This window comes from Tetrao urogallus (assembly GCF_951394365.1).
Source record: "Tetrao urogallus genome assembly, chromosome: 19".
In the NCBI taxonomy this organism is placed as follows: Eukaryota; Metazoa; Chordata; class Aves; order Galliformes; family Phasianidae; genus Tetrao; species Tetrao urogallus.
In genome coordinates this window covers 1,261,902-1,276,252 of record NC_136832.1, presented here as the reverse complement: position 1 = coordinate 1,276,252, position 14,351 = coordinate 1,261,902, and the positions used below count along the sequence as shown (strand labels likewise).

Sequence of the window (14,351 nt, the reverse complement as noted above, 5' to 3'; positions counted from 1 at the left end):
CACAACCCAGAGCTTTGCTGTCCCCAAGAGGCACGTTGTCACTGCTACCGGGCACTGTAGGACTGACACATCTTCATGCATGTCAGGGGATGCTGGCGCTGACAGCTTGGGAAGTCCCCAGCCGTGTTGTTTCGTGCTTTCAGGCCACCAGACATGTCCCGTTGGCTGCGTTGGGTCAGCCAGTCATAGAGCCAAAGCATTAAAACACATCCTGTTGTGATCCAAGCTGAAAATAGCCACATGCCTTCAACAGAACCTCTGGAGGAAGCAGCAATTCCCAAAGCCTGTTGTGTCCCCAGTGCCCGTGTCTCATGAAGTTATGGCCCAAAGGACACCTTGCTGCCCCAGGAACAGTCAGGTCTCAGTTGATGTCATTAAAGTTTCTGAACTTCTGCAGCCTCAACTTCTGAAAAGGCTCCAAGGGGCTTGTTGTGTCACTGCAGCACCTGGAGACAGGAGCTATATTTGCCCCTTCACAAACTTGGGAACAAAAACTGTTTATTCCTCTGTGGGGCTCAGACCCAGCACAGAGGAGTCAACAGGCAGTAATTGGCAATTTAAGTGTAACTCACTCCTGACCCAGGAGAGTTGAGGTGGATTGTGCCTGTGCTGCAGAGCTATTGCCCACTGGCACAGGTCCCCAGGGGGAATAGATCCCAACAGATGGGCCGAGGGATGGCTCAGGTGGGCTGACACGAGCCAGGTCCCACGTTCTGCTGCACCTGGGGAAGCCCATGGTCTCACCCCACGTGATCCAAGATGGATGGGCGAGATCCAGCTCCTGCTGCAGTGACCGTACCACCCGCTGCAGGCAGGGATGCCCAGTGGGGCACCCACGAGGTTCTAACACACGGTTGCTCTGGGTGGTTGGATGTGCACCCATGAGGCATGGCGCAGAGGTTTTAGGCCCCACACGTGGGATGGCTGAGAACGTCCAGGCTATGAGCCTCTGGCAGGACTTGGTTCATGGGGCAGAAATCAAAAGGCTGTTCTCATGACAGCCAGTGCCGTGCTTAGAGACAGAGATGCTCCAACACAGTTGCATTCTATTTTTAAATGGAAAAGAAAAAAAAAGTCAGGAGGATTAAATACCACATATGGCACAGAGATTGTTTAGAAAGTCCAGCTTAGAGCTTTACTCAGAGTGCTTAAATTGATATTAGAAAATACAAACCCTAAACAGCGTTATAAAGGGAAACCAGAATGACTAAATCAGTTTAAAGAAGCTGATCAAAAATAAGATAGATGCTCTTAAATTTGTGGAAGTTACATCCATGAGAAGGCAGTACATTGAGCTCTGGTAAATTCATCAGCAGTAAAAGAAGGCAAGCAATGAAGGCACCAGAATTTGGCCACTTTCTTTGAGGGACAGCATCTGCACTTACAGCCTCTACTTCAAATGTTCCAGGACCAGGAATTGAACATTGGAATCTGCTTGATCAGGAGCTGGTCAGATTCAGGTTGAATATTCAAGGAAAAGATGGGAAAGCAAAAAAAAAACCACTGCAACTGCCTTAGCTGAGAAGAAGCTTTGTTAGATCCCCAGCCTGGAAGATCCCTTCTACAAACAATTGAGAGGCTCTGTCCTGCCAAAACAGAGGAGCAAGACAGCAGTGAAACAGAGGAGATGGCATTTCCAGTCCACATAAACTAAGTATGAAACTCAAACGTCTCACTGTACCAAGTCATCTACTGTTCTGGCTCATCCTTGGTAGCTCTAATTTGCATCAGAAAGCTACAGGAAGCAAATGTTGTGCTGGATTTTGAAGAGGTTGTCGGCGGTAAAGTGACAACATAGAAGTCAGTGCACTTTGCAGAGCAGGCAGGTGCTTGCAAGAGATGTAACTAATGGGAGAAATGGTTGGTGCACGGACGAACTATGTCACAAGGCAGGCAAAATCCAACTTTTGCCTGGAAAGTCACACCTCAAAAACAGAATCTGTGGAGGAGTCAACAAGATAGGAATGTTGGACATTATCTCATAATCTTGGAAGGGTTTTAAAGCTTGCAGAGGACACTTTGCCACTGATGGGGAAGAAGATCCTTACTTGAGAGAGAAAAAAACGCAATCAGTTTTCCAGGGTGTGAAGATCACTCGTTATTACAGGCAGGCACTGCAGCCCTTGACTGCGAAGTCTCCAAGAGTTAATAAATAAAGAGTTCAGCACCTCCCAGCTGCTAAGGACCTCCCTTGCCCCATCACCACTCTGCTCCCTCCCCTGCAAGCCGTCCCTACCAGCTAGGTGCCTGGTTGTGCTCAGCTGCACCCATCTGCTCCTCTCTGCAGGATGCTGCCAAGGCCCCAGGAAACTGACTTCAGCAGACTTGAAAGGTGGGCCTGGGTGAATCTAATGAGGTTCAAGACAGCAAAGTGTAGAGGGCCAGAGGAATTCGGGCATCTGTACAGACTGGGAGGATTCCTTGAGAGCAGCCCTGCAGAGAAGGACCTGGGGGTCCTGGTGGGTGAAAAACTGGATGTGAGCCAGCAGTGGCATTGCAGCTCAGAAAGCAAATGGGATCCTGGGCTCCATCAGCAGAGGGGTGGCCAGCAGGGCAGGGAGGTGATCGTCCCCCTCTGCTCTGCTCTTGTGAGGCCCCATCTGCAGCACTGCGTCCAGGTCTGGAGCCCCCAGTACAAGAAAGACAGGGAGCTGTTGGAGAGGGTCCAGAGGAGCCACAAAGATGAGCAGGGGGCTGCAGCACCTCCCCTATGAAGACAGGCTGAGGGAGCTGGGCTTGTTCAGCCTGGAGAAGAGAAGCTGCGGGGTGACCTCAGTGCAGCCTGCAGTACCTAAAGGGAGCCTACAGACAGGAGGGGAATCAACTCTTGGAAAGGGGAGATAACAGCAGGACAAGGGGAAATAGTTTTAAGTTGAGGGAGGGAAGATTGAGGTTGGATGTCAGGGGGAAGTTCTTTACAGAGAGAGTGGTGAGGAGCTGGAACAGCTGCCCAGAGAGGCTGTGATGCCCCGTCCATCCCTGGAGGTGTGCAAGGCCAGGTTGGATGGGGCCCTGGACAGCCTGGGCTGCTGTGAAATGTGGAGGTTGGCGGCAGGGGGTTGGAGAGTCATGATCCTTGAGGTCCCTTCCAACCCTGGCCATTGTGTGATTGATTCTGTGAAATCTTTTGCATAAATTCAGGGTGAAAGTCCCTTGGAAATCACTGACTATACCATGATATCTGGACAGGCTTGCTGGGAGGTTCAAGTATTGCAGATATCACCTCCTTTCTTCTTGTCCCACTTGCTCCTCTTTGCCCTCTACCTATTATCTGAGAGCACAGTCTGCAAGGAGACGTGCAGTGCAACATGGCACAACAGCCAGGCAGGGCAGGAGCTGTGCCCTGGCACCCAGCACCCCGGCACCCAGACCCACAGCACCCTGCGCTGGACTCCCAGGATGGCACTTGGCTACCAAGAACATGGTGGTGAAAGCTCCCTTGGTTTTGGGTGAACGCCAGCTACAGCGATATGCTCAGTGTGGATGGTGAGGCCTGCAGTAAGGACAGTTCCCCTCTCTGCAGGAAGGGGTGCTGCACGCAGAAATGGGTCAGAAATGATGGCGAAGCAGAAACTGCTGTGCAGAATTGGTCTGGGCAGCCAGTTGGGCATGGGGAGAAAGCAGATGGGCAAAAGGAGGAGTGGGAAATGCAAGTGGCAGAGAGGAACGATTTCACTGCCACCGGGCTGGGTGATGCCCACACATGGCAGAAGGAAATATTTGGCTGGAACACAGTGTGGAGGCACTGGGACTCCCTGTCATAGAGAGCTCTTAGAAGAGGGCATTACTGGCAGCAGGATGTTGTGATCCGCATCAACAAGCGTACGGAAAACAAGCCTCGAGGCAAAGCCACGTGTGGGCCCAGCATTCTCGGGAGCACTGCAGGTTCTGAGCTGTTCCTCAGCTGTCCAGGTTGAGCAGCAGGACAAATTCCTGCTGGAAGCACTGGGCTTCTTCCCAAGGAAGGCGGAAGAGATGCTGGCTCTGGAAGTCCCAGTGGGTTCCCCTGCCCAACCACTGTCGGGACGTGTCCAGCTCCCACTTCTGCTCAGCGCCAAGACCGGGAGGGGAAATTTCTCAAGCATATTTTCCCAGTGCCTGTGATGGGGAAGGAGCAGCTGGGAAAATCCCGATGAGCTCAGCGCTGGGACGGACCGTGCCAATGTCCTTGCCAGCAGAGAGCAGCAGGGAGGCAGATCCGCCGGGGTGAGCTCACTGCAGGACCAGCCCGGTTGTTTTCCTTCCGTCCGAAAACCCCAGGAGGACAGCAGGCGGCAGCACCTGCCCAGACCCCGCAGATTCTGCCCAGACCCCGCAGATTCTGCCCAGACCCCGCAGATTCTGCCCAGACCCCGCAGATTCTGCCCAGACGGTTACACCAGGCTGTTGGGAAAGTTTCTGTTTATTTGGGCAAAAAGGAGGGACCGTGTGCTGGTGAAGCGGGAGATGCCTCAGAGCCATGATAGGGGGGCAGAGCAGCAGCCTGGAGCTTTGGCACATTAGTCTTGTTCTTTTAGGAAGAAGCATTCATCAGCCATCCTGTGGAGAACAGCCAGGAGAGGTGTGCTGAGTATTTGAGGTGGGAGGCCAGCGGAGCGGGCAGGGCCTTCCTCTGCTCTCTGGGCTTCAGCCATCCCGGGGATGAGTTTCTGGTCTCCCCTTACAACTAAATGTGCACTGCTGTGGGGGGGAAATGAATGCCAGGGCTGCCCAGTGGGCTGACAGCCAGCATGTTTTGCATGGTGAGACACCAACCCCGATTTGCCAGCTTTACTGGTTCATTTCATTGCAGTCCCTTCGGCAAGATCCAGTCCTGGCCCTTGCCATTGGATGAACTCAGCAGCCATTTCTCCACTGAGCAGGTTTTGATTCAGTTGTTGCTGCCCACCATCGGGCAGCTGTACCTCCACTGCATCCCTGTGCTCCCCACTGCAGGGAAGAATCCATCCTACCTGGATGTGTGCTCCAGCACATCTTCAAACAACTCAGCCCCCAGAGTAATTTGAGGAACTCATGGTGGCCCCGTGTTCGGGTACCAAGGGGGAAATTTTCAGGTGAGGATACACTGCAAATACTGCACTGCACTGCAGCAACTTACCTACACTTCATCAACGCTGCATTCGTCTGTGAAAATAAAGAGAAAGGCTGAGAGCAGGGCTTTGGTCTTGCCAGTCCCATTTAGCACCCACAGCAGGGGGCAGACAATCCAGGAACACGAGCGAGACAGAAGTCACCGCGAGCCAAGCCCCTCATCATCTCCTGGCTGCCCACACCACCAACCAGTCCCTGCCAGCCCACTCAGGCTCCCCGTGAGGACTGAGCCAGCCAGGTGGCTCTGAACACAGCACTTGGCCACACTCACCCTGGCTGGGCAGCATGGTGACCATCTCGTCCGTGTAGCTGCGCTCCCTAGCAAGCTTCCTGAAGGTCGCTGCGACTGCGGGGCTCACCTCACGGCTTCTGCCTGAAGGAAGGAGTTAGCTGCTGGCTGGTGGGACGGGTGATGGATGCCCTGGCACCAGGGTCCCTGGGCAGCCCAGTGTCTCCAGGATCCCACCCCCACCCTTTCTGACCACTCCTTGCAGCTCTTAGCTTCGTTTCACCAAATGACTTACCGAGGCCACAGATACCTGGCACAGTGCAGAAACCCGAGACCCAGCCCCAAAATGCTGCTACTTCCCCTTCCCCTTCCATTGCCTTGATCCATCTACTAAACTAGGACTGTGGGCAGTTGCAGCACAAGGTGTCTCCATGTCCCATCCTCCCCTTGCCCCTCATGCCCACAGCCCCAGCTTGGCTACGCACTGTAGAGCCTCATCATGTGCAAAGTCCTCCCATCCTTCACTCTAGTTGCAAAGATCACTGCATAGCTCTTGTAGTCAGTGTCCAGCACTTCCACCGTTTTCTTGGCTTCCTCTGAAAAATGACATGGAGCAAAGTGAAAAATTTGCTACATGCCCCTGAGAGCTCCCATGCTGCAAAAGGACTATAAGAGCGTGAATGCCCATCCATTGATCCACCCTGCCCGTATTTCTACTGCATCCCTTTTCCCGTCTTTCCCTCTTGATAAGGCTCCTCCAAAAGCCTGGAGAGCCCACAGATCATGGCGCAGATCAGCAGAGCGACTGGGACCTTGAGTGCAGGAGGGTCTGGGGGTGGCCGCCGTGGGCAGCAGAGCATCCTGGCCAATTTGGGACTAGCACTTGGGTGGGGATGGGGGAAAGCACTGCTGTTCTGTCCTGTTGCAAAATGACTCTGCTTCACCCACAGTCAGGCTCATGTGGTATGAGGCTGTCCTCCTGCAAGCAGCTTCCCAGAAGGCTCACCATGGTGGGCCATGGCCCCGGCATGGAGTGGTGTTGGGTGGGTGGTTGGGACCAGTGCTGGGGGATGTCCCTGGTCCCAGGGACAGTTGGTGTGCCTCTGACTCTGCCCATAACTCTGTCCCCACTCACCTGAGTAGTAGACTTCACCGCTGTCACTGGTCTTCTTGAAGGTAGTCTCCCATTTTCTGCACCCCGTTGGCCTGCAAGGCAAGGAACACATTCTCAAGGTGTGCTCAGAGCCACCTGGTTTTGGCCCTGCTGGGTGAGGTTCCCTCCCCAGGACACAAGCTTTGGAGTCGGGGTCACACCTCCAACACAGGAGGTGCTGATAGAGGATGGTGTGTCCAGGGGAGAGCCGCCACTCGTGCAGCGATGGCTGCCAGAGCAGGACAGGGAGAACAGAACCTGGCACTTATACTGGGCAGCAGAGGGGACCTTCGGCTGCTGACAGCTGGTGCCCCAATTCAGTCTCCCACCAGGTTTGTGGGTGTACTGGGTAGGGGCACCTGGATAGGCACCCGCTGACCAAAGCCAAGGGACAGAAGCACCTGGCACTTACTTGGGGACAGCATAGGAGACCTCCAGCTCGTCCTCTCTTGGGAAAGAGATTCTGACCATTGCCATCTTCATGTTGCCTTTCTCACGCAGGAAGAACTCGGTGTTGGAGGCCAGAGCAACAACGTACCATTTCCCTGCAATCTGGCGGTGGGAATGGGCTGTGAGCCTGGTGCACCTGGCAGGACATCACCTGCATCCCATACGGACACCCAAACCCCTGCTGCATCACTGTGCTGGGCCGGGCGTGCAGCGCTTCCAGCGTTAGCCGTGGTGTCCAGCTGTCCCCAGCCACCCAAAGGTCCTCCCACCCCCATCCTAGTGAGCAGAGCCCACAGTCCCTTCCCCGGCGCTCCGCAGGTCACCTCGCTCCTGTCCGGCACTGCGGCTGCAGCCCCCGCGCGCAGCAAGCAGAGCAGGGCCAGCGCCAGGCTCAGGGCCAGCGTCATCCTCATGTCGCGCAGCCTCCGGCGTCACCGCGGGACGGGGAGCGCTGGGTGCTGTCGGCTTTATAGGGCTGCGCTCAGCCCCCCCGCCTGCGTGCTGCGCCGCACGGAGAGCGCTGCTATTGTTGGCGTGGGGCGAGGTGCTGCTGTGGGAGCTGAAACCGTCCCAGGGTAAACAGAGGCTTACGGAAAGAGGAAAGTGTTGCAAGCCCCGAGGAGGGGTCTGAGCGGTGGGGTTGCAGGACTGCTATTGCACCACAGCTGAAAATGAAGAGTTTCTTGTTTTCTTGAAGCCTCTTGTGAAAGAACAAAAGTACTTCTTGTTTCCCGGCTGAGAACTGCCGGGAGAAGCGGGGAGGTCGTTCCCGGCACAGCGTCCATGGGCAGCCCCGGCACAGCTGTGACTGGCACCCGCCCCGAGGCCGCTCCCATCGGCAACCCCACGCCTGGATGGCAGCGCAGCGTCCTGCTGACACGCGTGTCTTCCTGGCCAGGGTGTGCTGTCCCTCTGCCCTGGCTCTTAGGGGCTACAGGGTTCCAAAGGCTCGTGTTGCATCCTCACAAACACACCCAGGTGTGTGCTGAGGGACCCCCCTTTCTCGGCCACCACTTGTTGGGGAATACAGAGGGGATGGGGGCACAGCCCCACTTCCCCCACGGCTCTTTGCCAGTAGGCAGATGGGGCGGTGGGTGGCAGGTGGATGTGGGGGCCCTGATTAGACATAGGGCAGCCCTTTGCCCAGGTGTGCAGGGAGCTGGGTGTCCTAGGGGCTGCCTGCTTCCATTCTGCCCAGCTGGGCTCCCCGCGCAGGGTGGGCTCTGCAAACCACACAGCAAAGGAGCCTCCAGACTGCCCTGTGGTTCTGGAGGGATGGGTTTGGTGCAGGGCTGTGGTCAGCATCCCCAGCTCTGACAACAAAAGCACTGAGCTCAGGGGCAGCTTCTGCATCTGTTTATTTCAAGCGGAGAGGTGTGCTCCCAGGATGGAGCAGCAGGGCTGGGAAGGGGCAGCACGGAGTGGCCACTGAGCCAGGTCCTGAGGACGCACAGCCCTGTGTCAGCCCCTCAGCTGCAGGGAGGCAGGATGGATGGACAGATGGACGTGGGGTCAGCAGGCACTTGGAGGGGCTGTGCATCCTCAGCCTGTGCTCACTTGCGAGTCTTGGTGCACCGATCTGTTCAGTGTGTGAAGAGGGATGAGCCCCTCACTGCGAGTGCTGAGTCCCAGCGGAGCGTCCCCACACAGAGGGGACATGAATGCCACCTCCCTTCTGGCACTCACCCGAGTGCGGCAGCACGACCAGCATGTCCTCAGTCAGGCCCACGGAGTGGAAGAGCTTCTTGAACTTCTGCAGGAGCTGTGGGCTCACGTCCTGATTCCTTGCTGCAAGTGGAGACCAAAGCGGGAGCTGTGAGTGAGGGGTCCTACAGCCAGCACCGCACCTGGGGGTGGTCCCACAGTGGGACCCCTGGGATGGGCAAAGCAGTGGGGGACAGGGTGCGGGACGGCCACCAGGCACCTCTGTGGCCACACCCTGGGCGCTGTGCACCCCATACAGCCCCAGCAGCCATGGGGGTCTGCAGCTTGAGTGGCATGCTGCAGGTGGGGATTTAGTTCAAAACGGTGCAAAATGGGGTCGTTGGTAACTGGGGATATCGCCAATGTCATGTTTTGTTCGCTCCAAAAAGGACTCTGGGCACGGGAAGGTGCTGGTGTGCTGGGTGCTGACGCAGTGGCCTTGGGTGGCAATGGGGGTCCCAGCCCTGCCCCCCCCACGGGATGGGCACCCACTGTAGAGCTGCAGCATGGTGCTGGGCTCCTGGCTGTCTTTCTTCTGAGTGTACACGACGGCGTAGTGCTCGTAGTCTGTGTCCATCACGCGCAGATCCCTCTTCTCTCCTTTTTCTAAAAGACCCCAGAGAGCGCCCAGTCAGGCTGTGGCTGCAATGTGCCCAGCGGGGTCTGAGAAGGGAGGTGCTGTGCAGAGCCGGCAGCTGTGTGCAGTCACGGGTGGAGGCAGAGGAGCCGACCCACCTCCTTCTGCCCCTGGGCGCAGCAGGACAGGTGCTGCCCACCCTGCATTTCAGGGCCCCTGCCCACACATACCTGTGCCGATGTAGTGCCCTGCCTGCCCACCATGCTGGAACAGCATCAGAATCTTTTTGCATTCTTCTGGCCTGGAAGGGGAAAAATGAAACAGCAAATGAGGCTTGGAGCCAGAGGGCGGCACGCCAGGCAGCCAGGACATGTGGGGCCGTGCAGCCCACAGCTTGGGCAGTGCCCGGCCCAGGAGGTACCACTGCAATGGGACTCACAGTGGGAGGACCGTCTCCATGGCCATGTGTCCCTCTGGCGTGAAGCTGATGGTGGTGACAGATGATGTCATCTTGTCCTTCATGCTCAGGAACACAGGGCAGTTGGAAACAGCAGCCATGATGTGCCACATCCCTGCAAACTGCAGCGAGCCATCACTGCCAGGGTTTGGGGAAGATCTGGGGAGCTACCACCCGCCAGGGGGACCTATACCCACTGTGGGTCCTGTCAGCCAGTGGTGGAAGACCTGCCACCCCAAGGTAGCGACCTGCCACCCACCACTGGGTCCTGCCACTCACCTGGGGGACCTGTAGCCACCATGGGGCCCATTCAGCTTGTGGAAGGGGACTTGTCAGCTGCTATAGGGACTTTCCACCCCCTCGCAGGGACTTGTTGTACTGTAGGGACCTGCCACCTGCCCTGGGGGACCTGCCACCCCATGGCAGGCACCTGTCACACTGTCACCCCACTGCAGGAACCTGCCATCTCCAATGGGGACCTGCCTTTCTGCACTGGGACCTGTCACATGCCATGGGGACCTGCTGTTCTCTGCGGGGACCTGCCTCCTGCTGTAGGGACCAGCCAAACCTAGCATGGGGACCTGCCACCTCCCTGCACACAGAGCGCTCCTGCCTTGTGCTGCAGGGGTGAGCATGGCATTCGGCCCACATTCCCTGGGGCAGCTCCTCGTTCCCTGGGCCACCATAGCCCCAGGGTGTTGTATTCCCACAGTACAGCGGTCCAGCACTGGTCTGGTTGTGCGTCGGTACCCACAGCCTCACAGCAGAGGCTCTAGAGAAGACTCAGAGCTGAGATCAGGGGGTACCTGGGGATGCAGCTCTGCCACCCTGCCCAGCCCAGGCAGGCTGGCACCCTATGCCATTACCTTCTTGGTGTCGAAGTCCAGCTGCACAGGGACCTCAGCCCCTGCCCGCAGCAGGCAGAGCAGGGTCAGCACCAGGCTCGGCAGCACCGCTGTCATCCTCGCTTTGGGGTCTGGATGCTGTCTGGATGCTGCAGGAGAGGCTGCGTGGTGCTGCCTTTTCCTGCACCTACCTTTATAGCCCCCACTGCTGGCAGCACCCCCCACCCGCCCCACTTTATGCAACAGGTTACACAAGAGCAGTGATAAGTTGTCCCCGTGTTAGGTGACAACTTTGGCCCCTTCCCAGTCTAATTGCTCTGTCCCAAATGAATGTGGCATTGTGTCAGACCCAGCACAGAGCATGTTGGGGACTGGAACCATCTGTGCCAAAGTGGGTCCAGGGAAGGGGCCGTGGGTGTAGAGGTGTCCCCTGGCTTCCCTCCCAGGATCCGGCTGTGTCAGGATGGGAAGAGCAGTGGGATGGGGCTTAAGTCTGGGGTCAGTCTGCAGCCTGCTGCCGGTGGGTGCAGACCCAGCTCCAGGGCAGGACTGGGGCACGGCCCGGGGAGCACTGGGGCAGCTGGGACTGAGCATCCGTCTGGTTTGTGTCCATCCTCTTGCTGTGGTTTTGGAGATCCCCTCTGTGATCGCTCATTACCACATGCCCACACAGCCAGCCTATTCTCCAGAGGGGAAATTGAGGCAGGGAGGCTGGCGTGGCCAATGTGGCAGACGGGATCTGATCCCCATAGCTGGTCTCAGCCCTTCTCAGCCCTGGGACCCCTTCGTCCCAGATGAGGCAGGTTTCGTGACCAGGCAGCACCGTGTGTGTGCATACAGGGTATATACCATCACCTTCCCTGCACTGCAGTGCCTTCCAACCTCAACTGAGCAGGACCCCAGGAACGCCCACTGGGCCCCACTCCACAACAACCCAACAGACACGAGCAGGGGAACAGTGGTTTATATGGGCTTTAATAAGGACAGGGGCAGATATGCGGGGTGCAAAGCCAGGAAGCAAAGGTAGATTATGGCACTGGGGTCAGGATGGAGCGGTTGTCGGCTCATGGCACTCTTGGAGCTCCATCCAGCAGCAGTCTGCATGGGAGAGAGGAGAAATGAGCACTGCTGAGCTGGTGGTGGGTTGGCTGGCAGAGGTACTGCCACCCCACACCCCCCATGCAGGGCCACCCCAAAGGGAGATGAGTGATGCCCCAGTGAGAGCTGAGCAGCTCTGACGGCACCAGGGCTCTGCAGGGTGGAGGCAATGCTGGGAAGCCCCAGCCGCCATCGGGGGCGGGACTCACCTAGGCAGCGTCTGCCATGCACTTGTCTGCAGAAAGAAGAAAAGCAGAGATCATCTTCTGGTGGTTAGGGGCACTGCTGCCCCGGGATCTGGTACAACCCTCCAAGCACCTCCACCTCCTCCCTCCACCCCTATAGGCTGAGCGTGGCCAGGAGCCACTGTGAGCTGCCCACCCGTACCTGTCTTTGGCAGGATGAGGATCTCCTCGTCCTTCAGGCCCTGCTCCCGGGAGAACTGCATGAACCTTTCCAGGCGCTGGGGTGCAAGCTCCTTGGTGCGGCCTGCGGTGAGAGCAGGGTGAGGGCAGCCCCAGGGAGCCAGGGGAGGGGACCCGGCGCGGGGGTGCCGTCCCATCACCCGCCCTGCAGGACAGATCCCCTCTGAGGAAAGCCCAGGGGTCTCAGCAGCGGCGTGGAGACGTACTGTAGAGCAGCACCATGTTGGAGGAGCCGGTGCTCTTGGAGATCTGGGTGGCCACCAGGGCGTACTCGTCATAGTTGGTCTCCACCACACGAATGTCGTGGTTGCTGCCCCAGCCTGTGGGAATGGAAAGGGCACCATTCAGCCCAGCGCTGAGCCCGGGCCCCCCACCTCCAAGGGCCACATTGCTGCAGGGTTGAGACAAGGGCCCAGAGACTCACGTGGGCTGGTGTAGCTGAACCTCCCGGGCTGCTCTGTCCGGATATAGAGGCTGTTCCTCTTCTCGCACTGATCACCCCTGGGGAGCAGCACAGGGCCGTCAGAAGGACCACGGGGGGGGGGGGAAGGGTGGAGCTCAGTACCCCCAGCGCCCACCCAGCAGCCCCCAGCGCTGCACTGTGCCCCCCCAGCTCCCCGCCACCCGTACTTGGGATAGGTGGAGGTGACCTCCATGTTGCCATCTGCAGTGACAGTGATGTCTGTGGTACACATCTTCATGAGGTGCTTCTTGTCCTTGAACCAGTTGGAGTTGGAGGCCAGGCCGATGCTGTACCATCTCCCTGCGAGCTGTACACAAACTCTGCTCAGCGTGGGCAGGAGGGCTGTGCCATGCTGCAGCCCTCACGGCCGGCAGAGCCGTGGCTAACTGAGCATATTGCTGCCCTCCCCATCCTCCCATCCAGACAGGGCCAACCCAGGACAGGGCCAAGCAGAGCAGAAGTGCCATTTGCGTCCATTCGCAGCACAAGGAATGGGCCAGGGCTTGAGACAAACAGCGGCCAAGACCACGGACCAGCCCAGGCTGGGGTCAGCATGGATCTGCGCCCTTCCCCATCACCTCTTCGGGGCAGCTGTGCCACCCAGACTCTCCCAGGGGCTCCTTGTAGGACCCAGCAGCACAGCCCGTGCCCCCGCTTGTTGGGACTCCAGTGCTGGGCTGAGGATGCAACAGGTGCCCCCTTCTCCTTGTTCCCAGGGCAGTAGGGCCCCCAGCCCACCAGTACCCCCCTCGCTGCACATTTTTGGGGAGAGGAGCATCCCACACACCCCGGCCCCACGCAGCAAGGCTGGCCGGGCTGGATCACCTTGTCCTGCTGGAAGTCAGCTTGCACAGGAATGCTGTTCTGCGCGTGCAGAGCCCCAAGCAGGGCCAGCCCCAGGATGCTGAGCAGCGTGGCTTGCATGTCCGCAGCCGAGCAGAGCTGAGCCGAGTGGAAGCTGCAGGCAGTGCTGGACGCAGCACTGAGCCCCTATTTATGGACAGGCAGCGCAGCCGCCCCAGGGGGCTGGTGAGGCGGGCGGGCGGGCCAGCCCTGTCTCCCCCCCGTGCCGTTATGCAAGCAGGAGCAGGGGCAAGAGCTGAATCCAAAGGGCAGGCTGGGAACCTGTGAATTTTTCTTTCCTGTTGATATTACATGTTTGCCTCGGGGTGCCAAACTGCTCTGCAGCACAAACACAGCTGGCGGCCAGTTCACTGGCTATCCTTGCCCCAGGGCTGCACAGCACAGGGTCTGGGGGAAGAGGGGCTGCCATGGGCAGAGCATGGGGACGCCAGGGTCAGGTTTTGCTGCCTGCCCCTGCCTTGCAGAAAAACATCGTTCAGACCCAGAGAGGGGACTAAGCACAGCACAAGTGCCTGCCAGGTCCTGATGTGATCCACGGGATCTGTGGGTACCTTTGGGTACACCCATGGGAACCCCCTGCCTTGTGCTGACCCCAATCCCTGCACAGCTCCCGGACAACAGCATGCAGTCAGACAGACCCCATCTCACCCCGCACCCTTCTCCAGGAGCAGCTGTCTCTGTTGGATTGGGGCTGCAGCAGGGCGAGGGCTGGGGGTGATCACTGCTGTTACTGGTGGCCCTGTGGAGCTGGGCAGGACTGCACGGAACAGAGCACAGGCAGGTCGTGCTGCCCTGGGCTGTGGCTCTGGCAGGTGCCCACTGCCAGCCTGCGGCTCTCTGTGCAGCACAGCCCTTCCAAGGCTCTTTACATAAGGAGCATGTTTTCATAGCAGCTGTTTTTTTCCTCTCGGCAGCCCACCCTGCCTGGCCGCCTGAGTACATTCCCTTCTCCACATCCAGCTGCGAGCCAAGCCTGTGCAGCACAGCATGTGCCG

At 58.2% G+C, this 14,351-nt stretch overlaps 3 protein-coding genes across 3 annotated transcripts; all 3 read right to left on the bottom strand.

The window, feature by feature from the left end:
• Positions 1-5,098: 5,098 nt before the first annotated feature.
• LOC306953704 (extracellular fatty acid-binding protein-like) lies at positions 5,099-7,336 on the bottom strand (the record flags this gene model as incomplete). Its single annotated transcript, XM_079544677.1, has 6 exons — positions 5,099-5,124; positions 5,363-5,464; positions 5,806-5,916; positions 6,456-6,526; positions 6,886-7,025; positions 7,247-7,336. 6 exons carry the CDS (start codon positions 7,334-7,336, stop codon positions 5,099-5,101), a joined length of 540 nt encoding a protein of 179 aa, XP_079400803.1.
• Positions 7,337-7,390: 54 nt separating this feature from the next.
• Positions 7,391-10,641, bottom strand: LOC306953703 (lipocalin-15-like; the record flags this gene model as incomplete). Its single annotated transcript, XM_079544676.1, has 6 exons — positions 10,528-10,641; positions 9,644-9,783; positions 9,435-9,505; positions 9,120-9,233; positions 8,610-8,711; positions 7,391-7,482 (listed from the first exon to the last, which is right to left on the bottom strand). Exons 1-6 carry the CDS (start codon positions 10,621-10,623, stop codon positions 7,391-7,393), a joined length of 615 nt encoding a protein of 204 aa, XP_079400802.1. The 5' UTR covers positions 10,624-10,641.
• An 821-nt stretch (positions 10,642-11,462) lies between these two features.
• On the bottom strand, positions 11,463-13,416 carry LOC306953623 (lipocalin-like; the record flags this gene model as incomplete). The annotated part of the gene is made up of 7 exons (XM_079544585.1): positions 11,463-11,604; positions 11,814-11,839; positions 11,992-12,093; positions 12,236-12,349; positions 12,454-12,530; positions 12,660-12,799; positions 13,318-13,416. 6 exons carry the CDS (start codon positions 13,414-13,416, stop codon positions 11,814-11,816), a joined length of 558 nt encoding a protein of 185 aa, XP_079400711.1. The 3' UTR covers positions 11,463-11,604.
• Between the last annotated feature and the right edge of the window lie 935 nt (positions 13,417-14,351).